This window comes from Equus quagga, chromosome 1 (genome assembly GCF_021613505.1).
Source record: "Equus quagga isolate Etosha38 chromosome 1, UCLA_HA_Equagga_1.0, whole genome shotgun sequence".
NCBI classification, from domain to species: domain Eukaryota; kingdom Metazoa; phylum Chordata; class Mammalia; order Perissodactyla; family Equidae; genus Equus; species Equus quagga.
Window position 1 is genome coordinate 59,978,710 of NC_060267.1, and position 26,659 is coordinate 60,005,368.

The following is a 26,659-nucleotide window of genomic DNA, read 5'->3' on the forward strand; positions in this document are numbered from 1 at the left end:
TTAAAGTAAGAAGGCAGAGGACTCAGAGAAAAATGCCCTAAATAATGTGGATTCGAAAACAGTATGATTGAGAACTTGGAAGGTCTTAATAAAATTTAAGCACATGGCTCTTTTGGCATAAGAAATACAAAAGGCAATCCGAGAGTCTAGGAAAAACAAAGACAAAAACAAAGCCGTATCATTTTGTCACCGAAAGCATTCTTTGGGTGGAAGAGATAGGAGATTCCATCTCCTCCTCCACAGGCCACACATGCTATTTAGTTCTTCATGACTGTACAGATATTCCTAATACTATGAAGAATGCTTACTGGTTTTCAATTATTATAATCAACCTAGGACAAGGCATGAAAGATCACTGTTGTAGTTATAGAAAAGAACATAAATATTGTTAACTTTGATAAAGCAACTATAAAGACTTCTGTGGTGACAAAATCGAAGACCAAATCTGAAAATCCTAGTATAAACATCTAGAAATAATGGCTTAAATACAATGAAAATACTTTTTAATTGCATTTCTGAACTCAGATAGGGAATTTCCCAAGGACCAGAAACAAAGAGGAAAGCTAAAAACCAGGTTTGTTTTTTTGATGCTCTCAAGGGGGACAGAAGATAAGGTCTTTATCACTGAGGCCCCCGCATAAAGCCAAAATTTCCAAAGTACTGTACTTTCAATAAAAGGGAAGACTAGAAAAAGTCAGCCCACTGGCACAGAGACTCGATAAAGAAACATGTCTACTCTATCTAGACTGGGAATTGGAGAAGGGATTTCTCCCCTGAGAATTCAAACCACAAGGTTAGCTCCTCACACCAAGTCTAGGGTTCAAATTTTTAATTAACCACAGAGATTTTGTCTATGAACCTTTAAGCTTAGAAATTTATATAAAAACTGGTCCAGAACTACGCTACACAAGGACTCTGGACAAAGGAAACGCAAAGCAGAATCTGGAGGGACTCTCCCGTTATCTAAGTCAGTGGTTCTCAAACTTTTGCATGCATCAGAAACAGCAGATCGCTGGGCACACTCTCCAGTCTCTGGATTCGGAAACTCTGGATCGGGGAGAAGAATGTGCGTTCCTCACATGCTCCCAGGTGATGCTTGCTGCAGCTGGTCTAGGACTACACTTCAAGAACCACTGAACGAAGAGATAAGGAACTCTTAGGAAAACTCACTACAACAGAAAAATTTACATTTTTAATTCTCAGGGGGAGAAGTTTCTTCTTCTTGTTGACTCTCTGCCAGTGGGCTGACTTAGAAAGTACCAGGGGTTGACAACCTAATTCTGTAAGATGTTAATTCAAATCAGGTACAAGTACTGTCTCTACTGGTACAGAACATAGGTACAGGTATTACAGTACAGAATACTGGTGCAGATTTAGGAATCAAGGGAGGGAAGAGAGGGATGAAGGAAGGAAGCAAGGACAGAAAAAAACTAGCTGGCTAGCTTTTATACATCTAATAAAAAGAACACAGGACTACATTTCTATTAACAGCAAATCATCTTTATAACCAAAACATCATTATGAGAAGGGAAAACAACCCTGGAGACCTAAGAATGAATTCTGTGATTCCAAAAAAGCAAGCCAGAAGTCATTAAATGCTAAATGTTATGGGAAAAAAAATATATATATACACACGTATATCTAAAAAGAATATATATATGTCAATCAGGAAGTCTTGGAGATAACGGGAGATGCTGTGGCAGACAAATGTTCCCCAAAGCAGAAAGAGCTTCCAAGTTCTAGATAAAAACGGGTGACTGAAGTGTGTCCCTAACTCCAGCAACCACTAGTGAGCTCCAAGGACTTTCCTTCTCTAAAGAGCAAGGGGGCAACTAGAGTAGGGAGTAAATCTCCAATAAGCTGGTCCTCTCTCCACTCATCATTCAGGACTACCTTTCATCTCAGACGTACAAATAAATAAGTACACCGCGATTTAAGAGTTCCCAGTTCTCCTTTAAAACTCCCAGATTTCTCTACTTGTCTTAACTATCTTTGACAAAAGATGAAATTTCTCATTCTACAATTAAGGAAAAAAATGTTAAATTTAAATGGCCCCAAGAGAGAAAACACTCACTGAATTCCATTCATTTTAAATAATAGATGTGAATGCACTTGGAAAACTAAAACACTCTATATAAATCAAGTTGCTAATAAAGAATAATCTCCATGGCAGACTCTTTTTTGTTTTGCAAAGGATGGATATAAGCAGGAGGAAAGCAGGAAATTAACAATTTTATATTTGGATCATGCAATACAGTTTACAAAACGATTTCTACATGTTCTATTATTTAATTCTCCACAAACTCAACTTTTGTTTATTTGAAGTTTCATTTGTTTAAACTAAATTCATACTTCTGTAAAATGTGTTTCTATTAAACAATGCAATGAATATACTGCCCTTGAACCACACACTGCGTATATTCTGATTTCACATCATTCACACAGGACTTTCGTTTTCTAATGTAGAGCTCTGATACTCCTTGGCTCAAAAAATTTGTCTTAGCAGCATCTTTTCGAATCCCATGTCTACTTAGACAGGGGAACCAAAAGAAAAAAAATAAACAAATGGGACTACATCAGACTAAAGCTTGTGCATGGCAAAGGAAACCATCAACAAGATGGAAAGGCAACCCACCAACTGGGAGGAAATATTTGCAAATCATATATCCTACAAGGGGTTAATTTCCTAAATATATAAATAACTCATACAACAACCAAAAAAATTAAAGACCCAATCAAAAAACGGGCAGAGGACATGAAGACATTTTTCCAAAGAAGATATACAGATTGCCAACAGGCACACGAAAAGATGTTCAACATCACTAATTATTAGGGAAATGCAAATCAAAACCACAATGAGATATCACCTCACACCCGTCAGAAGGGCTATAATTAACAAGGCAAGAAATAACAAGCGTTGGAGAGGATGTGGAGAAAAGGGAACCCTCATATACTGCTGGTGGGAATGCAAACTGGTGAAGCCACTATGGCAAATAGTATGGAGATTTCCCAAAAAATTAAAAGTAGAAACACCCTATGATCCAGCTATTCCACTACTAGGTATTTTATCCAAAGAACATGAAATCAATAATTCAAAAAGATATATGCACCCCTATGTTCAGCGCAGCATTATTCACAATAGCAAAGATGTGGAAGCAACCCAAGTGCCCATTAACGGATGAATGGATAAAGAAGATGTGGTCTATACATACAACGGAATACAACTCAGTCATTAAAAAAAGACAAAATTGTGCCATTTGCAACAACACGGATGGACCTCGAGGGTATTATGCTGAGCAAAATCAGTCAGTTGGAGAAAGATAAATACCGCATGGGAGATAAACACAGAGATAAGGAGAACAGATTGGTGATTACCAGAAGAGAAGGGGGTGGGCAAAAGGGGTAAAGGGGCACAGGGGTACAGTAACAGATAAAAAACGGTGGTGAACACAATGCAGCCTATACAGAATCTGAAATACAGTCACGTACACCTGAAATTTACACAATATTGTAAGCCAATATGACCCCAATAAAATAAAAAAGATTTCAGAATAAAATCCAACCTCATATTCAGACTAATAGTACATCTTCCTACAGTTATCTTACTTGCAGATATAGGAGGGAAAAGAGGCTGTGAATGTTGTTTTCAAACGCATGCATTAAAAAAGAAAAAATCAGAATTTTGCTTTTTGATATGGTCTAAGTTTGTACTGTTTTCATGAAAGGCCAAAGAAAGGAACAGTTTTATGTGCAGCAAGTGACTGGAAAGGGACTCTAGTGGTATAATTCTGTAACCCCATCATAATGAAGAGGATCCAATATTGTGTGAAAATATTATGTTAATATCATTAGCCATAACTGCTAGCCCAGCACTGGCTTTCTGACTTTAAGAAGGCCTGCATGGCTAATTTTTGAATAACATATTAGTGACCTTATGTCCCAGATTTAAAAAAATTTTTAATCACACAAAACATCACTGGTTCAGTAAAACTGATTTACCTTGATGCTATAATTGTAATGTTTTCAAATGCACTAGGTTTTAGGCGTTAGGAACCTGTAACTATAATAATTTTTAGCTGTAAATGCAGATCAATGGTTCAAATTAAAAATACAAAGCATAGGGGCCGGCCCGGTGGCGCAGCGGTTAAGTTCGCACGTTCCGTTTCTCGGCGGCCCGGGGTTCGCTGGTTCGGATCCCGGGTGCGGACATGGCACTGCTTGGCAGCCATGCTGTGGTAGGCGTCCCACATATAAACTAGAGGAAGATGGGCACGGATGTTAGCTCAGAGCCAGGCTTCCTCAGCAAAAAGAGGAGGACTGGCAGTAGTTAGCTGAGGGCTAATCTTCCTCTAAACAAACAAACAAAAAACAACAACAACAACAAAAATACAAAGCATAAACACAAAACCAATGAAAATAGAAAAGATAGTAAGAACAGCCTGAAATCAAGGGATCTCTCTGAGATACCCATGTGGAGTTGTTCTGCAGATAGCTGAAGCTCAGAGACTAGAAATATAAATTTAGGAGTTTTTGGTATATAGACAGATGGTAAATAATGAAGCTGCAGGCACGGACAAAATTTCCCAAAATAGTTTATACAGTGAAAAAGAGGCCCAATACTGAACCCTGAGAAACTCTAATATTTTATGCTGAGTAGTTGATGCAAGGAGAGTGGAATGTAGTGGTAGATGCCAGTGGAATGGAGTTTCAAGGATTTGACTGGAAGGTCAGGTAAGATAAAGGCTGAAAAACATCCACTGTGTCTAAGAACATGGAGCTATTTCTTCATAACATGATTTAGTAGCTATTATGACATATCTCCTCTTACAACAATTTTTGAAAGTTTTTTCCCCCATCTTGTCTTCGATAATCTTCCTTAGGAATTTAAGGATAACTCTGAAAAATTCTAGAATAAAAAATTCTGATTATTTTGGCTGAAATTTTTATTGTCTATAAATTTGTTGGAGAATAGATATTTTTACAATAATTAGTCTTCTCTTTCAGAAACCTAGTATATTTTTCTGTGTACAAATTGTCAAAATTTCAACCACCTAATTAACTTAGTCAATTTACAAAATAAGTTATCAGATAGCTGTCATTAAGATGGATACACCCCTCTCCCCCACCAGCCACCCCCTGAGATCAAGGGTTGTGCCGGACATGAAATTCAAGTTCCCCACAATGTATCTGACTATTTTATGAAAGCATACCATCTTCAATCACAATCACTGAATTGATTGATAGTACAGAAATTGCTAATCTTAAAACTGTAAGAAGTTGACAGCAAAGAGATAAGAGGAAGTTTTTTGGGGTGATGAAACTGTTCTATATCTTGATTGTGGTGGTGCTTCCACATCTGCATGTATTTGTTAAAACTCACAGACCTGTACACTACAAGGGTGAATCTTTCTGTAAGCTAATTATACCTTATTTTCTAAAATTTAGTAACAATTATAGGAGGCACTTTAATTCTAATTTTAAATATAGGCTTGTTTTTACTATAGAGATGCAAATATGCCTACACCTCTATTTATTCTGAGCAATAAATACACAAAAGCATCACTTTTACAGAAACATTAAAATACCAACTGAATGTACACAAGGAAACCACACACAAGAATATTCATGGCAGCAGTCCTTGTAACAATAGTAAAAAACGGGAAACTACACAAATGTCCATAAAGAAGAGAGGGAATAAACTACAGTATATTCATATAAATGGAATACTTTTAAAGCAGGAAAATGAATCAACTACACAGCCACATGCATCAATATGGATGACTCCCCAAATGACAAAAATACACAAAGCATGATACCTTTTATATTAAGTACAGAAACTTAGTATAGTATTGAGAGATACTATATGTGCTAAAACCAGAGAAGCAAAGGGATACTAAACAAATTTCAGCAGAAGTTTCCCAAGATGCAGGTAAGGGACTATGAAGGTTACATGAAAGCTTCCAAAGTATTGGTAATGGTTGATTTCTTAAGTTGGATGGTATTTTTTTTTCTTATACATGTGTCTGCTTTATACTTTTACAACTTTCATATAAGAAATATTTCATAATTTTAAAAATTAAAGCATGCAAAATTTGAAACATTTTGACTAGGAGTAATACAATATAAACAAGTAAGTAAAAAAAAAAGTGGCAGGGCCAGCCCTGGTGGCCTAGCAGTTAAGTTCAGTGTGCTATGCTTTGGCAGCCCAGGTTCGGTTCCCAGGTGTGGACTTATACTGCTGTCAGGAGCCATGCTGTGCTGGCAGCCCAAACACTAAAGAGAAAGACTGGCACAGATGTTAGCTGAGGGCAAATCTTCCTTGTGGTGGGGGGAGTGGGGGAGCAAAGTGCAAAAGTCTTTGATAAAGAAGGACAGTGACAAAACTGATAAACAGTGGAGATGAATAACAAAAAGAGCTCAAAACCTGGATGAAATTTTTGTTCAAAGATGATCGATGGCTGGAAACAAGGATCCAGGAGGATCCTGAACCCAGTAAGGACTAGGAGAATATCAACACTTTCCTTCTTCTCTATGACTATCCCACTTACTAGCCACATACCCAATCCCCCGCTTGGAGTGGGAAAAAAAATCAATAATTTCTTTACCCCTAAAGGTTGCAGGGCAAACGATGTCCTTTGAAAAGAGATTAGGTTCAGCTAAGGAAGTAAAGAGGGTGTTTAGGAAAAAAATGGAAGAGGTAAGTGAGTCTGTTTAAAATGGAGTATTCCAAAGGGAAGAAAAAGTAGAAAAAGTTGGGACGGAAGGAACCTGGGGGAAAGCCAAGATTAAGAAAAGGGCCGGCCCCAAGATTTAAGTTTAATTAGGGTTATAAATAAAAATTTAACAATAACTGGGGCTGGCCCCGTGGCTGAGCGGTTAAGTTCACGAGCTCCGCTGCAGGTGGCCCAGCGTTTCGTTGGTTCGAATCCTGGGCGCAGACATGGCACTGCTCATCAAACCACGCTGAGGCAGCATCCCACATGCCACAACTAGAAGGACCCACAACGAAGAATATACAACTATGTACTGGGGGGCTTTGGGGAGAAAAAAGGAAAAAAATAAAATTAAAAAAAAAATTTAACAATAACTTGCTCTAACCTTTTTTTTTTTAAGATTGGTACCTGACCTAACAACTGTTGTCAATCTTTTTTTTTTTCTCCCCAAATCCCCCCAGTACATAGTTGTATATTTCAGTTGTGGGTCCTTCTAGTTGTGGCATGTGGGATGCCGCCTCAACATGGCCTAATGAGCAGTGCCACGTCCGTGCCCAAGATCCGAACCCTGGTCTGCCAAAGCAGAGCGCACGAACTTAACCACTCAGCCATGGGGCCGGCCCCTGTTTTATTTTCAAATCGTGTTTAAATCTACTGAATTTGGCAGCTGTCTGAGTTTAAAGTTAATATTGAGTTAATGCTTGAACACTCAAAGGAAGTATGGAGAACACGGAGAGTGTCAAATAACTATTTAGTGGTGGTAGTAGTGAAGGTACTAAATCAATCTCTTCCTTAGCTATATTGGTTTACAACTAAATATCAAGCTATTGCAGACTAAAGCTTATCAAAAGCAGTAGGTCAATATGCCGCTCAATTCAATACAGACAAGTATGTCTCAACATATACTACACTGTGTTTACAGAAATACCCACTGATATCTAAAGGTGGTATTATATAGTAGACATAAAATGAATTTGAGTCTCTGCTCTGCCAGTAACTAGATATGTAATCTCAGTGAGCTTTTCTGAGCCCATTTCTTCATCCAGAAAACCCAACCTTGATTAGTTTATTTTTATAAGGGTTAAGAACAAAAGGACATAATACATGCAAAGCAGAGAATCTGGCACAAATTCCAAGGAGGAATATCAGATTGAAGAGCCCTGGATCACAGCTATCCTGGAAATTCCACATCTCCAATTTAAGCTATCACAAGCACTTCTCTTTCATACCTAGTCCTAAGCTTGGCCTCATTACTCCTACACAAACAGAAAATGAGCTGGGTCTATCCGAAAGTCCTAGCTTTGACTAGAAACTCTCATTACCCCAGGTTTACACACACATGTACAAATACATGCCTTGGCGGACAACTCAAGCATCCAGAAGCAACTCTGTAATTTAGTTCCTTTGTGGTAATAGTAATACTGATTTCCATTACTAAAATGTGCTTCCCTAGGAGTAATGGATTGAAAGTTTATAGCCAATGATTTGTGCGAGCATATTCTAGTAATCTTGTTAATAAACTAATGAAGGTTTGAACCTCAATTTGTTTTCATTTTATATGTAACAAAATTTTTTATCACATTTTACCCACAGGTATCAAAAGTCACAGAAGGCTAGTAACCATGTTTTCTCTCTGAAATGTGCATTACTATCAAACTCTGGGCACTCAGCAAATAAGTAGTGATATTACACGGGGCTGGCCCTGTGGCTGAGTGATCAATTCACGCACTCTGCTTCAGAGGCCTGGGGTTCGCCACTTCGGATCCTGAGTGAGGACCTAGTACCATGCATCAAACTACACTGAGGTGGCACCCCACAGAGAAGAACTAGAAGAACCTACAACTAGAATATACAACTATGTACTTGGGGGGCTTTGAAAAAAGCCAAAAAAAAGAGGAAGACTGGCAACAAATGTTAGTCCAGGGCCAATCTTCCTCACCAAAGGAAACAAAATGTAACCTCTGTGGTGCAGGATGGAAAAAAAAAAAAAACCTTACATGCTTCCATTTTTCCTTTCCTACATAATTTCATATACTTTGTAGTATCTTCTACTTTCCTACAGAACTTGGCCTATTAGGACAAGTGATTAAGACCAACAGACCAAAAAACAAGAATATTAAGTGGTCAAGTAATAAACAGCAGCTCAAGAGAAGACAAACCTTCTTCAGAAAATCTGGGTGAAAAAGTTATATTAAAGAAGTCCTCTAGGAAGAATACTTCTTCACATATACAATAGAAAATAAGAAGATATTGAGAGTTTCATTTCCAGCCTTCCTAGAAACCACCTAGAATGTATCTGTGACTTTCAGCCCTACATAGTGAAAGGGTAAATATATAAGAACCTGGAAGAAAGCTTTGAAGTGAGCATCCTCTTGAATGGTAGTGTTCTGATCACTTGGGAGGAGAGGGAACAGGCTCTGAAGTCTCACCCTTTCACAAATCACCTTGTTAGGATGGCCAGGAAGAGGTGCTGAATTGGCCCCGGGAGATATCTGGGAAAAAGACGGAGAAGAAAAGGATAGTTCATGGCTAGCCACACCAATGTGGAGAATCACGCCTATGAAGGACAGTCTGGATTTTCTAGGTATCCGATGATTTTGTTAGCAGAGACTGGAAAAAAAATAAAAATCAATCTTAAACATCAATATATAAGGAGGGCAAAGATTGCCCCTGGCAACAGATCTCTCTTACGAAAACTTTCTTTAAAGGAAAAATAACACTGCTCAAAAATGCAGTCCTTCCTATGCTTCCCACGTAACATCTATTGATATCTTTTCTTCTGCTATTAATAATGAAATCCTAAAGGATAGGTAAGACTTCGTGTTAAGAAAATCTGAGGTAAAATCACACATCTTGAGTACAGAAAGATTAGTGTCTGCTTGGACTAATATTAATATTTTTTTCTCATTCTATCTTTTAACCTTCTAAATGATCATGCAAAGGAAGACGAGAGATTTCAGAACATGCATCGCAAAGCTTCTATAGTGATCCTAGGTATAATAAACAAGGGTTTGACTGTGGAGAGCTCAGCTCTGTTCAACACAAACCTGGCGACCTTCCTAAGAATAAAGGACACGATCATAAGCCCCAAGGTAAAGGACTGCATGTTTTGAATGTTCCACTTGATTGTGGGTTAATCTCTTAAACTCATACGTAAATATACTAAATCTGTGATATTTTTAATAATGGACATCATGAGCATCACTTGTTCCACTGTGCTGTGGTGTGAACTGCCCTTGGGGGTTACGGTCTGTACACCTGCTTGTCCCTACACTGAAGACCACGTGCTTTAAGGCTGTCTCATCTTTAGAGTTTCATTGCCTCATTCATTCACTTACATATAAGTGTCTATTTTGTGACAGGCACTAAATCAAAAAGATAGGCGTGGTTTCCTACCTTCAAGAAGTGTATGCTTTAGAAAAGAAACAAAAGCAAATCACTACAATATGATACCCTTCCTATCATCTATCTATGATAATGATGGGCACGGGACATGGGGTGCTACAGAGAGGTAACCGGCAAGAGATAGCAGTGTAGTCAGGAAACTGCAAAATGTTCAGTATGGCTGGTCAGTAAGGAAGCAGCCAGAGAGGAGAGGGTAGCAGAGACAGATAATGAAGTGGCATGCTAACTATATTAATAATCCTGCAATAATAACCTTCTTTAGCCACTTTATAAATTTTTGTTTCTTTATAAATGTTTGCTATGAGACTGGTAAACAGATAACCGTGCCTGTTGGTCATGGTAAAATTACTTGCAAAGACCCTCCTAGGAGTAAAAGCAAACACCTGAGGGCAGTGCCTTTAGAACTCATTATACTGCTACATAAACGGTTTGGGACATCGGCTAAAGATTATCTCCGTACTACCAACATGAATATGCTAATATCCTTTACCACTATGATAAAGCACGAACTGCTGAATCAAGGAGTATTTACTGACTGCCTCCTACAAGTCAAGAGTTATGTTAGGAAAGAAGATAAAACACAGATCCTATCCTCAAGGAGCCTATTCTAGTAAAAACAAACGAAACAACAAAACGGATGCAAGCAGCCAACTATTGGATAATGCTTTCAATGCCATAATACATGCAAAAATTAGAATAGAAGTAGAAGCCTTGAGTGTATCTGAAGGTAAGAGAAAGAAAAGATTTCACAGGAAGGAGTGTATTTTGCATTCCTGACTCCTCGCTCAATCTCAGTTCAATCTAAAGTGCTGAGTTCTCTTACCACTTTAAAGCAACTCTCCTCTCTCAAAATGGTCCGTTCCTTTATGTAGGTTTCATATTCTTTCTGTAATCTTAGTTATGATTTGCACACTAAGTGTCTTTGAACAGTGTTTTAATAAGCCCATCTGCCTTCAACTATCATGCCAACAGCAGCCTATAAGAGCAGCATCCTTACGAACTGCTAGGACAAGTAGCTGGCTGGGAAAACAGAAATCAGGGGGCCAGGTTCCCTCTCCTTAATTATCCGATCCTCTGAAAACTTAAGATTTCAGTCATATATAAATAAAAAACTGGCAAACTCTGGTCCGTGTGGTCACAAGTTAATAATTTTCAAGCATATTCTTCTCCTACTCACAACAATTCCCTTTGGTTAGAAGCTCATCTGTCTATAAAAAGGGAGGAAAAACAACACAATGGAGAAAAAGCTATATTCAAATACTGTAGAACAGATCTGGGACAAGATGGTGGATGGGTTTGATCAAAACCAGATGCCCCCACTGGATAAGATAAAATCACAATCATTGTGTGGGTGTGTGTTTCAGGCAGAATTCTAAAGTGTCCTCCAAGATTCCTAACTCTGGTGTACATCACCTGTATAATCCATACCTCCATGGGATGTGGGTAGGACTTTACGTAAATATGGTGTATTTCACTCCCATGAATTATATGACCTAAGTTATGCAAACCCCTTCACAGAGGTGAAGGGGTTTTCCGGTAATTAAGATTCCAAGTCAGTTGATTTTAATATTATCAAAGGGGAGATTATCCTGGGTAAGCCTGACTTAATCAGAGAAAGCTCTTACAAGAACTGACTCTTTCTGAAGAGACTCTTCTGTCAACCCTGCAGACTAAGCTGCTATATTGGGAGAAGGCATATGAAGGGGGCCACATGGCAGAGACCTAAGAGCACGACTCACTCTAGGAGCTGAGAGTGCTCACCAGTTGAGTTAGCAAGAGAATGGGGGACCTCAGTCCTACAATCACAAGAACCATATTCCACCAACAACCAGTGAGCTTGGAAGAGGACATCAAGCCTCTGATGAAATCACAGTTCCACCCAGGAACTGGCCCTGCAGCTATCCCTATCAGGACTCTTCATCCACAGAAACTATGAGATAACAGATTTGTGTTTTTAAGCTCCTAAATTTGTGGTAATTTGTTATACACAACAGAACACTAACACAATGTATATAACAGAATAAAAATTCTTGTAGCACACTTAAGAATTTCTTGTTGTAGCATACTCAAGTTTCAAGAATTTTAACTGTATTAATTTGATGAAAGATACATATTAAGACATTTTTTATCTAAGCAATATAGCAGTTTTTAAAACCTCAATCCGGTAACAGCTAACTTCATGCCAGAAACTGAACTGGGCTCTCTTGATCGTTACACACTGCAAGTCAGGGTTAACTGACTTGCTTAAAGTCACACATCTCATAAATACCAGAGCCTTAATCTTAAGCTAAGTCTATCTGGCTCTAAAGTTCGTACTCAATCCACTAAACCACTTTGTGAGTTTAAGAATTTTAAAAGTAACATTCTTCTTTGGAATCTAGTTGGATTAGTAACTAACAACTATTCCACAAGGCCAACTTAAAGCTATTTTAAGTAATCAAAATAAATTTGTTTGCTTATAAATTGTTTCTGACATAACTTTCCACCACTTCCCTAATTCTCCCTCAGTTAAAATTACTGAGGTTACATATATCTGAAAATTGATGCAATTCTTTTTCTCTAACTTGGCAACTATTCTTCAGCCTTCTCTCAGGATGCAACCTTTATTTAAAAAGTTCTACCAAGGAAACATCCCTGAAACCTGATTAAACCTGCAATTCCCCACACCACTTCTTCTCCTCCTTCTTTTTTGTTTTTGGTGAGGAAGATTGGCCGTGAGCTAACCTCTGTTGCCAGTCCTCTTTTTGCTTGGCAAGACTGTCACTGAGCTAACGTCGGTACCAATCTTCCCCTATTTTGTGTATGGGACAGTGCCACAGCATGGCTTGATGAGTGGTGTGTAGGTCTGCACCTGGGATCTGAACCTGCGAACCCCAGACCACCAAAGCAGAGTGTTCAAACTTAATCGCTATGCCACCAGGCAGGCCCCCCACATTTCTCATTTTTAATGTTTATTTACATATAACTGTATGACAATTCACCCAGCATAACTGAGAAAAGTACCATTTTACAAGACAAAAGTTAAAGAAAACAGTTTAACCTTTCAAGCAACAACAAACTACTATTTTAGGACATCTTTTGTTTAATGTGGCCTTTCCCTGTCTTGGTAACCATCATATAACCAACAATTTACCCTTTGTCTTGGAGGATGTAGTAACTACTATCAGTTATTGTGTGAAAATAATGTAGGACTTAGGTCCAGATAGTGCCTCAGAACTTGCTTCCCCAAAACTGTTTCTGATGATGGCTTCCTTCTTCACTCATTTACATTCTCCTCATAAAGGCAAGGTAGAGATGTGCAGGTGCATGACCTCTAGGCCAGTATTAAATAATTTACTTCCTGCAAAATAATATTCTCAAAGACCCTAATTAACAGCCTTCCCCTCAAATGGCCACAATATACTCCAGAAAAAAAAACTGTTCATGGCCAGCCCTGGTGGCATAGTGGTTAAGCTTGGCGCACTCAGCTTCAGTGGCCCAGGTTCAGTTCCCAGGTGCACACCTACACAACCCGTCTACCAGTGGCCATGCTGTGGACCGTGGCTCACAGAAAAAGAGAAAGATTTGCAACAGGTGTTAGCTCAGGGTGAATCCTCCTTAGCAAAAAAAAAAAAAAAGAAAGAAAAAGAAAGAAAAAGTTCTTCACTGTTACTAGCAGCATACCAACTGGTCAAAAGCACACAAATCAAAGTGTAATAGAAGAGGAGAGAAAACAGAACAAAAGGTAAGGAGTCAGGTGCTGAGTGTTGACACAAATAAGGCCCTACTCCTCTAGGTCCAAGTCTGAGTATCCTAAAAATGACGAATTATCTAAAAATCCAAATATCCTCACTGCTCCCATGATGGCAAATGCTAATCTCCTGCAAAGTTATCAGGCAGATTTTATTAAAATAGTTCGAATCAGTAATTATTCATCTGATAAATTCTCAGGTCATATTCCAAAATATGGGAAAAGCCATATGCACAAATATGTTCATCACAGCACAGTAAAAGGAACAATTTAAAGGGGAACTAGAAGTGGTCTGTTTAACAAATAAGTATTTGCTAAGTAAAATCATAGTATAGGTGCTTGGTGGAATATTATGCAGCTGTTAAAGCATTCAAGGATTGGTACTACCTACCTGGGTAGAATTATTACCGTCTAGCAATGGGACAATCATTTTTAAAAATAAACTACTATTCCCATTCTTGAGTTAAGGCAAACAACAAACTGGGCCCACACCTTTCTGGGAACAGAGCAGGACCAGGGTTGGTGAAAATAGCTGCAAGTCTCCACCATCCTCTCCTCATCCCATAACCCCATAAACTAATGGGAGCGAGGTGGGAAGGGAGGCACATGCGACTAAAGAAGTCTCTAAGCATTACACGCATCAAGAGAGTGCACATAAAGGTTAGGAAAAACAAGACTTATACAGTCTTTTAATACATTTCCCTTTCCTTCCTTTCTACAATCCACATTTGCCCACATGAAGATTAGTCTCCCATCAAGGAAGTATGTCTAAAACAACTTTACTTAGACTAGTAACCTCTTAGTAGATTGCTCTAAAGCATCTCTTCAAGATTTCTCTCTAGGAATTACACGGATTTGTAAATTATCTAGACCATGACCAGGCCAAATTAATACAAAAATTTTATATGTATATAAAAACATACATATTTGAAAAGATGAAGTATGACCAAGCTCTTTATGATTCTTATTAAATAAAAATCATAATTCAAATATTTATTGTACATCTACCGTGCGTTAGATGCTGTGAATACAAGGGGGAAAAATAGTCCTTGCCCTCCAAGAGATTCAATCCAGTGAGGGGCAATTCAACAGGAACTAAATAGGACAACAGGCCCCCTAACATGGAGGGGAGAAGGTGAGGTCTTCAGATCCTTAAAAAGGGAACATGAAAAGACCAAAGAGTTGGGGTAAATAAATGGCCCCTCTTCATTTATTTGCTCAAAGTTCTCACGTGTTAATTTACTATACAGAGTTCAAGCATTTGCTTGATCTCTAGAGAGACAATGCCACGTGAGGAATTTAACATTTGGTGAATGAATGAACTAGACTAGAACTACAAGGTTCAAATGTGTTTACAATCAGTATGTTCTCTCCAGAGAAAAACAAAGCAAGCGATGAATTAACCCAAGTAGAAGAGAAGTGAGAACGGATGCCTGACAGATGTGGTTAACAGCAAAATAACAGAAAACTACTAAGTAGACCCAGGCACTTCACAGCGGACTGCTCAAGAGCTACCTTTCTAGCAAAATGAATTAGAAAATGGTGGTGGCCTAAACAAAACTGGGGCAGCACAAAGAGAAACAGAGGGAACAGAGTGCAGAAGACATAATCTTGACCACTGATCTTTCCATACTGATCGATCATTTCAGAGATCTTTATCTAAGGATTTCTCACATAGTTCCTACCCACAGCCTCAGAAAAAAAGTGAAAAATGAGTGCAAATAGAGCCTGGAGATGTAATTGAAAGCCTCATCCAAAGCTCCAGGCAGAGAGACAATCGAGCTACACTCTCCATTATGATGCTAACAGGTTCAGTTCTGTCTAACTATGCCATCCTCCATGCACCCTTCCTCAAAAATCAGGTTGCTCTAGTAGAGAAAACTCTCAACACTTACTCAGATTAATACTCGCCAACTCAGTCTGGCTATACCATCAGGATGGTTATATAAACCTCAACAACTCCAGAAACACAGACTACCTTCTGGAATCACAGAAAACATCAGAGATGGAGGGACCACAAAGATGATTTAAATCCAACGGTCACATTTTACAGATGAGGACCTGAGGCCCACATGGCTAAGTGTGTGGCAAAACTTACTTAACTGTGGTCTCCAAAGGCTCCCAAATCTCTTAGAAATGTCTTACAGAAAATTACAGAAATCAACTTAAAAATTAAGCCACATAATGAATACATTTAAGATTTAATAGGTTTTCAAAAAGTGAAATATATTACGCCAATAAATTTAGACGCCAGTAAGAATTGGAGAAAGGGGAATGGGAAGTGTGATACAATTCCCACTTAAGAAATCCAGTTAGTGATTTCATCTTTTGGCTGCAAGCACATCCTAGCTTCGATGCAACCGATCTGAGACCTGTATTTACTCTTGTACTGTTACTTCTACAGAAGCCCCTTTTCTTAGACTGTGTTTTCCAAAAACAGGAACAATTTTACTTTGATTCCAATCGCCCCTACCTTCTTATTTTGATTTCATAAAAACTGTGCGAATGGATTTTATTTTTTTTAGTTTAAGTCTAGATACCAGGGCAGCTTGACTATTTAAAGGAATTTTGTGGTAAATGTGTTAACAACAGTATCTGCAATGAAGGCCAAACAGGATCCAAAAAGGCTTGCAATTCTGAGGCAACAAACTGATTGTGTATAAGTGGCAGACACTTAAATTTTCGAACATTGAGCCACGTAAGGAAAAAATGGCAATCCACAGACTACTCATTTCTATTCATGGTGAAAGAATTACCATACCCAACTTATACTGAATAAGAGTATACATCATTTTTGCAGCAAAAAGAAAAAGCGAGGTCCCTAACAAGCCCTACACATGGAAACAAAAACTTTACTCTCTTAGCCCTCAATAATTTGAGAAAACCGGTTCAAAACCAACCTCTTTCATTCTTCAGCCCTGAAAGGAAGAACTTCCATCCCGAGAATAAAACGCAGCCTGTCCAGAAGCCCGCGGGCGAGCAAGAAGGCGAGAGCGGATCCTTCCCACCGGGTTCCGCGTTCTCCCGGGTGACATCATTTCACCTGCGCCTCCGCGAGAGGGGCGGGAGCGAGGGGGCGAGGCCATCTGCCAGGCGGCAGCGGCGGCCGGCACTCCCGCCCGCTGCGCCCGCACCTCCACGCCGCCGCCCCGGGAACAAAGAGCGCCGGGCAGCCTGGCCGCGCTCCGCCGAGCACCGGGCAACCACACCTCCGCCCGGGCGCCGGGCGCGGCCCCGCAGGCTCCCAACGGCCTGCAGCTCGGCCTGTCCCGCCCTCGCGCGGGAACCAACGGCCGCGGTGGCCCGTACCTGCGAGGGGAGGCTCCGCCCTGCGAAGCTGCTCCCGCGGCTCCTCGCCGATCCGCTGCCTCCTATTGTGACCGCTCGCCCAGCCAGCGGCCAGCTCGCCAGATCCGTCGTCCCCGGGCCTCCTCACCCACGGAACCCGGGCTCCGACCAAGGCGCTGTCACGGCGCTTCCTTCCTCCCGGCACCATCACACGGGCCGCACCAGGAAGCAACGGCTGCACGCCCACAGCTGACAGTCAGCTAACGCCTCGGGGGCTCCATCCTCTCCGCCCCCGAGCCCTAACCGCCCGGGCCGCCGCACCTGCCCTCACCGCCGCAGGAGGGGCCGGGCCCCGCCCCGCTGCACCCCGCTCGGAGCTCGCAGACCGGACACGCCGCGCCGGCGCACTGCCCTCCGTTGCGCGCGCAGACGACGCCCCTCGCCGCTAGGCCGCAGGATGCGCGAGCACGCTGTCCTCCCGCTTCTCGCTTCTGGGCTGCCCCGCCCGGCCCCCTCGCCAGAACAAACCTAGCGAGCCCGGCGCGCCAGCCCGCCAGCCACTCCGCCCTCGACCGGGCTCCGCGCGCCGAGCCCCCTTTGTTTCCTCCCCGCGGGGAGGCGGCGCGGCGGAACTGCGCGCGGCGCGCGACTCGGACTAGTTCCGGCAACAGAGCCGTGGCGCGGCGCCCTGTGCAGCCCCGCCCCGCCCCGCCCCGCCCCCGCCCGGCAAGGCCGCAGCTCCCAAGTCGTACAACTCCCTAAATTGTTGCTGCTGGTCCGTGTCTCCCACCTCCAAAACTCAGCAACGAAACCTCACTCAATTCACAATATAATATGTAATCACGTGGCCCGAGGGGTAGGAATTCTTATTGATGTAGAGGGAGGTGATTAGTCCAAGGTGTCTCACAATGGAGCAAGCAGGTTGGACCCAAGTCCGACTCTAAGGCTTAATTAAACCTGACAGTTATTCAGACTGTGCTGAGGATGGGAAACGAGATAGGTACGAAGACCGAAGCCGGCTCGGTGCCTGTCCTGATCACGTTCAAGATCCAAAAGACAAAGTAAGACCTTCCATAAAAGCACAATAAATATAAGGAAAAGATACTTGAGTGGTATCGGAGGAAAGGAGGGCAGTCAAAGGGACATTATGGAAAAAGTGGGCTTGAAGCAGATAGGAATTAGATAATGTCTTCAAGGATGGTGATCCTATTTTAGGGTGGTCCAATCAACAAAAAACTCAAGTTCTAGTTCTTTTGGCATTATTTAAACCAGTCTCCTTCCCGCTCTGTACCTTAGGGGCCTCCAGTAGAAAATTAAGGAATCAGACTGAACGATGTTCCAGGACCCCCTGAACCTCTACGTATGAGTAACACTCTATGGTAATTATTTGTGTACATTTGTCTCCCATATCAGACCGAGCACTGGGACTCTTGTATTTGGCTCTGTAATCCCAAAGTCCAAACCTACAGCCTGAAACCAACAGGAGGTGCTTAGGAACTGCTGAATCAAAGTTCCAGCAGTAACATCGCAGGCTTTTACAATTTCTGGACAAAGAGAAGCTAGAATGAGATAACAGGCTCCTGTGAACACATTGCTTCACCCAGCCCCACACCCCCATTATGTGGCCCTGTTATCTAGCTGACTGTTCCCTCAAAGCCCTCTCTGTCAATTTTCCAAAGCAGCCAGTTTGGAGATGATTACATGCAAATTTTTAATCTTTTTTCATATCATGGTACAGTCATAAATCCAAAACACACCTTTAGATGCATTGCATCCAATGTAATCTATTTCTAACGTCTGAATCCCTCACAATTCCCCCTCTATTGCTGTGGATTCACCCAGCATTACAGATCTTCCAGCAGAATGTCAGCTACCACAAGCTTCCTTACATAATACAGACCACCCTGAAACAGCTTTTCCTTTATACTTGGATATGGGGTATGTGAGAGGGGGAAAAGGAGAAAAAAAATTGGGAAAGGGGAGGGAAATTACCGTTTGGGAGCTGTCCAATCATGAGTCAGATTCCTCAAGTGCTGAATCTCAGCAGCAAAAGTCCGTTTTAGTCCTCCAGGGTTCCTAACCCTTGCGCTTACCTGAATCCTCCTGGGCTTCACCCAATCCTTTGTGAGGCAAATTCCTTGAGAACTCTTCTCAAATAATTAAGATTAGCTAATCAGGCCCTTAAAGCTTAACCCAAGAAGTCTGCCTAGATGTAAACAGTGCTCCCACACCTTAAAGTTGGGTAGTTTGAAATTTGTACTGCAATTTCTTCTCTAATTGATTTTCTTCACCAGAAAATCTGGAACCCTGCTAAGAAACACCCAACGAGTGGGATAGGCTTTAAGGTGGGCCACTTTTGACAGCCTAATGAGGCAGAAGGTAAATTATCCCAGAGCAGTTGCTCAATCCCAGCCCCCGTAATATTTATTTTTAATTTATTGCCTGTGCAAAAAGGCGGGAAGCCTTGTTGGAGAGGCGTCCAATCAAACTTTCTGCTGCGATGGAGATGTTCAACATGTGCACCATGCCAAAGAGAGCCGCTAGCTACATGCGGCTATTGAGCACTTGAAAAGGGGCTAGTGCAACTAATGAATTGACCAGGATCAGTTTAAATGGCCACACGTGGCTGGGGGACAGCACAGCACTTATAAGAAAAGTAGTTGCTTGTGGCAAGAGCTTTTTGAAAATTCTGGTGCCAAGACTGCCTTTTAAAATTGGTTTTCATGACAGAAGCAAAAACTGTGAATGACTACTAAAAACTTCCTTAGGCACCCAAGTCATTTAAACCCCCTTGCTTCTAAATAAAAATATACCAATACATTGCTTACCCAATAGGAAAATACTGAAGTTCCACCAGATGTGTCCGGTCACTGGGATTGTCTACCATGGTGTCCTACCATTCTAACACGTGGGAATAACAGCTGAGATTTTTATTGGGCTGCATTGGATCTAGAGATGAATTAGAGGGTATTGATATCTTTACAATACTGAATCTTCGATCAATGAACAAGATGCATCTTTCTATTTACCTGAGTCAATTTCTTCAATAATGCTCCAGTTTTCTGTAGAGGTCTTGCACATTTTTGTACTTAGGTTTATTCTAGGTTTTATATATAATTATTAATTCTAATGGTTTAGCTTCATTCTTTTGAGTTTTCTATACATACAATCCTGTTGGCAGAAAACAATGACCATTCAATTTCTTTCTTTCCAACACATTTTCCTTTTCTTTGTCTTGTCTTAGTGCACTGGCTAGACCTCTACTACAGCAATAAGTAGATATGGGAGAGCAGGCAATTTTGTCTTCCTCCAAAACTGGAAAACATTCAACATTTCAGTTAAGTATGATGTTTGCAGTAGGTTTTGTGTACATCCCTTTAGTAAATTAAGGGAGTTCATTTTTATTTCTAATTTGTTAAAAGTTTATCATAAATGGACATTTTTATCAAATTTTTCTGCATTTATGAGATAATCATATAATTTTCCTATTAATGTTTTAATTACATTGATTGGTTTTTAGATATTAAACTCACTTGACATTCCTTATAAAATCATGTCTTACTGTATTACCCTTTTTATATTTTGTTGGATTTGGTTTGCTAATATTTTGTTTAGGATCTTTATGTATCTGTTCTTGCATGAGATTAGCTGTTATTTTCCAGTTTTTTAATGTCTTTTCTGTCAAGTTTTGTTACAAAGATTATGCTAGCCTCAGAAAATGAATCAGGGAGTGTTCTCTCTTTTTCTATTCTCTAGAAGAGTTTCTGTAAGATTGGTGTTATGCCTACTTTAAATGTTTGGTACAATTTGCTGGTTAACCAACCAAACTTGAAATTTCTTTTCTTTCCTTTCCTTTTTTTTTTTTTTTTTTGAGGAAGATTAGCCCTGAGCTAACTACTGCCAATCCTACTCTTTTTGCTGAAGAAGACTGGCCCTGAGCTAACATTCATGCCAATCTTCCTCTACTTTATACATGGGATGCCCGCCACAGCATGGCTTTTGCCAAGCAGTGCCATGCCCGCACCCAGGATCTCAACCTGCGAATCCCGGCCCAGCGAGAAGCGGAATGTGCGAACTTAACCGCTGTGCCACCGGGCCGGCCCCTAAATTTCTTTAGGAGTTACAGATTTCTTGTCAGATTTTCTGCCTTTTCCTTATTTCTAACAAAAGAAAAACATCTGTAACCTTAGGACATATACAAGAAAGATCTCACTCTGAAACTCACAATCTGATTCTAGAAAACTTCTCCAAATATTGTTAATTTGAAGGATACCACTGTTGGAAATACACTGTCAAGCACACTGCATAACCAAATTTTTCATAAGTGATAATTAATAGTCTGCCAAATAGTAAATATAAAATTTAGTTTTGTGCTCAATTTTGCATTTCTAGACATCAAAGAACTATTTAAAAAATTTAAACTATTTAACCTATTTAAACAATGGTTACCTAAAGGATCTTTATACAAAAGAGGTCACTATGAGGCTATAGGCTTTCTGTTTTTTTGAGGAAGACTAGCCCTGAACTAACATCTGCCATCAATCCCCCTCTTTTTGCTGATGAAGACTGGCCCTGAGCTAACATCTGTGCCCATCTTCCTCTATTTTATGTGGGATGCCACCACACATGGCTTGATAGGCAGTGTGGAGGTCCGCACCTGGGATTCAAACCAGCAAACCCTAGGCCGCCCAAAGTGGAAGGTGTGAACTTAACCGCTGCACCACCAGGCCGGCCCCAGACTTTCCTGTCCCTCTGTATGCTTCTATCACAATACCTTACAGTACTGATTTAATGTCTGTTTCCCCTCATTAAACTGTGAGCTCCTCAAGGGCAAGTCTCATTTCTCTTTCATGTGCGTATCACTGAAGTCCATACTGGGAAAATGCTGGCTGGTAGAGAATGAAGAAAAAGGAAGCAGGGGCATCTCCTATTTTAAGATGTTGAAAGGCATGACTGAAGAGCTGCAGATAAAGAAGCATTTGTCCAGCTGCCAAAGAACAACGCACATGGAGGAAAAATATCAGAGGAAATAAAAATGCCACACACTTTCGGGCCCTGCCAAAGAAGGTGTTGGGTCGAGAATGGCCTTCCTGCTGGAAGGCTGTGACCTCTATAATGAAGAGGCAGTTTCCCATTGTTAACATTGTCAGGAATAGGGCTGTGCTGCCATCACACCCCCTGCCAAGTCTCTGGACTGTAACCTCACTCCAACCCCAACCACTACTGCTGAGTTAGTAGCCTCTACTCTGTGTTCTAACATAGCATTAATCATTCTTCCTCGCAAATATGTATTTATTTGATTCTGTTGCCCGTTAGACAGTGAACTCCTTGAAGTCAAAAACTAAGTCTCACTGATTCTGGCAAGGGGTCTAGCACATGGCAGGTGCTCAATAATAGTTCAATGATATGTAAATCATTGGTAGTAATGTAAATCATTGGTGGTAATTCCAATGTTTTTTCTAAATAGGTAAATTCCCAGGGAGAAATGGGGCAAAAAACAGAGTGGGTAGTGAAAGAGAGGAACACCAAGACAAAAAATAAATTTCAAAATTTCCCTAAAGTTAGGTCTGCTACCCTCCTCCCCAACAGTTTCCCTCCTTCCAACAAAAGCAGCTAGAAGAACCTAAGATGAAGCTGCACAGGAGAAAGGTGTATTGACCTAGCACTGTTCAGGTTATGCAGTATCTGCAAGCATGACAAGACTTGATCTAATGCAAAACAATCAGCATAAACACTTTCACCCATAAGTGTTGCCACCTGTCAGAGTGGAAAGGTTAATTATCAGCAGCTGGCAGCTATAAGTTGCTAAAAACCAGAAAGTGGCAGCAAAGGCGCACCCAAACCCCAAGTCCACTGAAAGTCTCCTAGAATAGAACTAGCCTTAGGATGCAAGAGTGGTCAGATGGCCGTTCCCGCAGTGCAGGTGAGAGGGTGCAGAGAGTGGACCACGGCAGTGGGGATGAGAGAGGGAAAGCTCTTAGGGCAGCGAAGGTGAGAAGGGACTAAAGCAGACCCAAGGTGAAAGGCCATCAGCCAGGAAAGAGTTCAAGAGGGATGAGTGAATAAACGTGGGTGCCTAGGGTAAGCTGAGTCAAAAACAGAAAAATAGAGACCAACACCAAACCAGAAATGGAGAGGCAAGGGTGCAAAGGAAGCACGCACTGCACATGGCAGCCTGCTCAATCTCTGGAGCAGGGCCAAAAAGAAAGAGCCGACTCTGCCGCAGGGCCTGCCTGAACACATCCCTCTGAAGCAGAGATCTTAAAGGCACCTTGTTCATTCTGCTCTGGCAAACAGGGCACATCTTAGGAGCAATTCTAGTTGCTATGACTCTCATTCTAAACTGCTCCAGCAGCTTAATCTCGGGGCAAATCATAGTGTAATACTATAGTTTTACAAAGTCCACTGGATAGCCACAGGCAAAGAGAAAAGTTAACCACATACAGATCTAGGTTATTCTTTTCAACAGAGCCTATTAGTTCATTGTTAGGGATGACCCATCTCTAACTTTTAAAATCATGTATTACATTTAGGTTGTTTACAGTGTTTTGATATTATAAAAATATAATGAATATTCTTGTGTATATATATAGTTTGGTCTACACTTGAAAATATACTCATGAAGGTAAATTTCTAACAGTGCAACTCCTGGCTTGAAAGGGTTTGGCCTTTTTGTTTTTTAATTTTGAGAAATCTTGCTAAATTGCCTTCCCAAAAGTGGCACCACTTTTTACTCCATCCAACAGTAAATTAAAGTAGCTGGAGTCAACTATAAAAGGGAAACAGCAGTGTGTAAGGGCATCCCTGAGGGAAGATAGGCTGTTTCTACCTACAGCAGAAGGCCAAGGACCAGGGAGAGAGAAGCCCTAAAACAAAACTTGGGCCAGGAGTTCTGACAGCCATCAGATTTCATATCCACCTTTACGTCCTCTGTGTCATTACTCCCTCCTATTAAATCCCCGGGCCTTGACTATGGTCTTATTAAATGCAGTAGCCTAGGAACTGGGCCCAAACTGGAGCCAAAGTGACACTGGTGAGAACAGCAGCACTTAGGAAACCTTTAGTCAAAGGGCTAGCTGGGAGGGCAAGCAACCATGGGAACAGACACCCAGCATGTCCCAGAAACACCTGGGGAGGAAAGCCAGCTAGAACTGGTCAACTGTAGTGAAGAGGAACAAGGGCTCAAATCATTAAGAATTGGGCACAAAAGGAAAATATGACCCAAAAAGTCAGTGAACATCAACTATACATACATAAGTGCTTCAAGAAGATAACTAAATGATGGTATAAGCACTGATTAAAAAACAGAGAATCAGAGACAACCAGCTCCTTCATCTTGGGGAGGACAATGAAAAAGCAGTTGCTGAAAAGGGACATGGGAATGTGAGAGGGCCTTAAAATGTTTGAGATGCAAGAAACATGAGAATGTTCTCTAAGCTGGTCAGACCAAATGAACAGCTTATAACTTCCACCATGTTTGATGAGGAACAGACTATTCTCTAGGGATCCCGGGTGGGGATCTCACGTGATTGCACAGTGGACAATTTGTACTGGATGACGCCCCCTGCTACAGAATTCTAACATTTTGCATTTATGAAATGTGACCAGCTCACTGAAACTGCCAATGCCCTCATGGTTGCTTCCACTGATGACACACTTTTAGGATCCTGACTAACTTGGGTAGTTTTGCAAAGACACTGTGATAGCATGGCACATCTCTACAAACCCTGCACTCTTCTGCCTGTGCCACACTCAACAGGCCTTCCAGACTTTATCTAAGTCAAAGAAGGAAGTGTGTTACCTGGGCAGAATTCCAATTTACACCACCAAACAGAAATGATAATGTTAAATAAAAACACTTAAAGCAGGAAAACTCTTTGTAGAGCAAATATAAAATCTCAGCTCCCACTGGAGCTGAAGTTTATCCCCGCCTGCTTGCTTGTTCCTGTTACAAGTGTCTTACAAATAAAAACAAAATAAACTTAGCAGGCAATGACATTTCAAAGACCAACAAAAGAGTGTCAAATAATCTCAAAACAACTATCATTACATGGTATTTCTAATTACCTCAGCTATTTCACAATAAGACAAAGAGACAATCTATTTAAAGACACATTGGGTCACATAATACCATATAGCTCAGAAAGTATAATATAAAATTCAGAAAACTTTAAGAAAATGTAGGTAAATAATCTGAATGGAGACAGATGTCCTAAATATCAAAGCTATGAAATATATTTCAAAGAACTATACCAATAGATTTGCTCCCAAAATAATTTTAAATCTCTGTATGGGGGAACAAATTCATTAAAAATTAAAAGATGGGAATTTTTTTGGAAATACAAAAGATGATTAATGTTCCCATATAAAGTGATAGGAAAATAGGAATATCCCAAAAGAAGAGAAAAATATGCAAAAGACAGTTTTTTAAAAAGCAATACAATGACTAATGAACAAATGAACATATATGAAAAGCTATACAACCTCAGTAGTAATCAAAGAAATACACATTAAAACAATTAGACACATTCCTCATCAATCATAGTCACAAAGTAAATGACAGTATGGCTGATATTCAATGATGTGAAAAGGAAGTGAGACAGGCATTCTCATATGGAAGCATAAACTGATGCATCTGAATATGTGAAAAAATATATAAAGAGAGACAAAGGCTGAAAAATGTTCATATCCTTTGATTCAATTCTACTCTGGTAATCTAGGCTCAAGAAATAGGTCATTCAAAACTTATTAGAAAGCTACAGTAATCAAAACACTGTGGTACTGGCATAAAGACAGACATATAGCCCAGTGGAATAGAACAGATGGCACAGAAATAAACCTGTACATATATGGTCAAATGATAGACAAGGGTCCCAAGACAATTCAATAGGAAAAGAACACTCTTTTCCAAGATGGTATTGGGAAAACTGGATATCCATATGCAAAACAATACAGACCCTTACCTTACATTACATATAAAAATTAACTGAAAATGAGTAAAAATTCTAAATGTAAGAGCTAAAATCATACAGCTTTTAGGAAAAAACATAGATGAAAAGCTTCATGACACTGGATTTGGCAATGATTTCTTGGATATGACACCAAAAGGAGAGGCAAGAAGAGAAAAAAGTACATAAATTGGATTACTTCACAATAAAAACTTCTGTACAAAGGACACAATCACCTGAGTGAAAAGGCAACCTACAGAATGGGAGAAAATATTTGCAAATCATATGTCTGATAAGGGGTTAATAGCCAGAATATATAAAGAACTCCTGTAACTGAACAAAAACCAAAATCTGATTTAAAAATGGGCAAAGGATTTGAATAGACATTTCTCCAAAGAGATACACAATAGCCAACAAGGACATGAAAAGATGCTCAACATCACTAATCAGTACAGAAACGCAAGTCAAACGCACAATGAGATACTACTTCATAAGTATTAGGCTACCTACCATTAAAAAAATAGCGTCGGAGAGGATGTGGAAAAATTAGAATCTTCATGCACCGTTGGCGGGAA

General features: G+C 40.4%; 1 protein-coding gene across 11 annotated transcripts in view; it reads right to left on the bottom strand.

The window, feature by feature from the left end:
- The window catches only part of RNF38 (ring finger protein 38), an 82,782-nt gene that overhangs the window by 44,967 nt on the left and 11,156 nt on the right, over nt 1–26,659 (bottom strand). The window contains exons 1-2 of one of the 11 annotated variants that reach the window (XM_046665374.1): nt 17,158–17,657; nt 9,056–9,205 (exon numbers count right to left, since the gene is read on the bottom strand). The exons of 2 other annotated variants lie outside the window; for them this stretch is intronic. Coding sequence is in view for 3 of the 9 variants with exons in the window: in XM_046665341.1 (XP_046521297.1) it covers nt 9,056–9,205; nt 16,749–16,757 (159 nt within the window). In the remaining 6 variants the exon portion in view is untranslated. 8 more of the 11 variants (XM_046665365.1, XM_046665425.1, XM_046665351.1 and 5 more) reach the window with 8 other exon arrangements.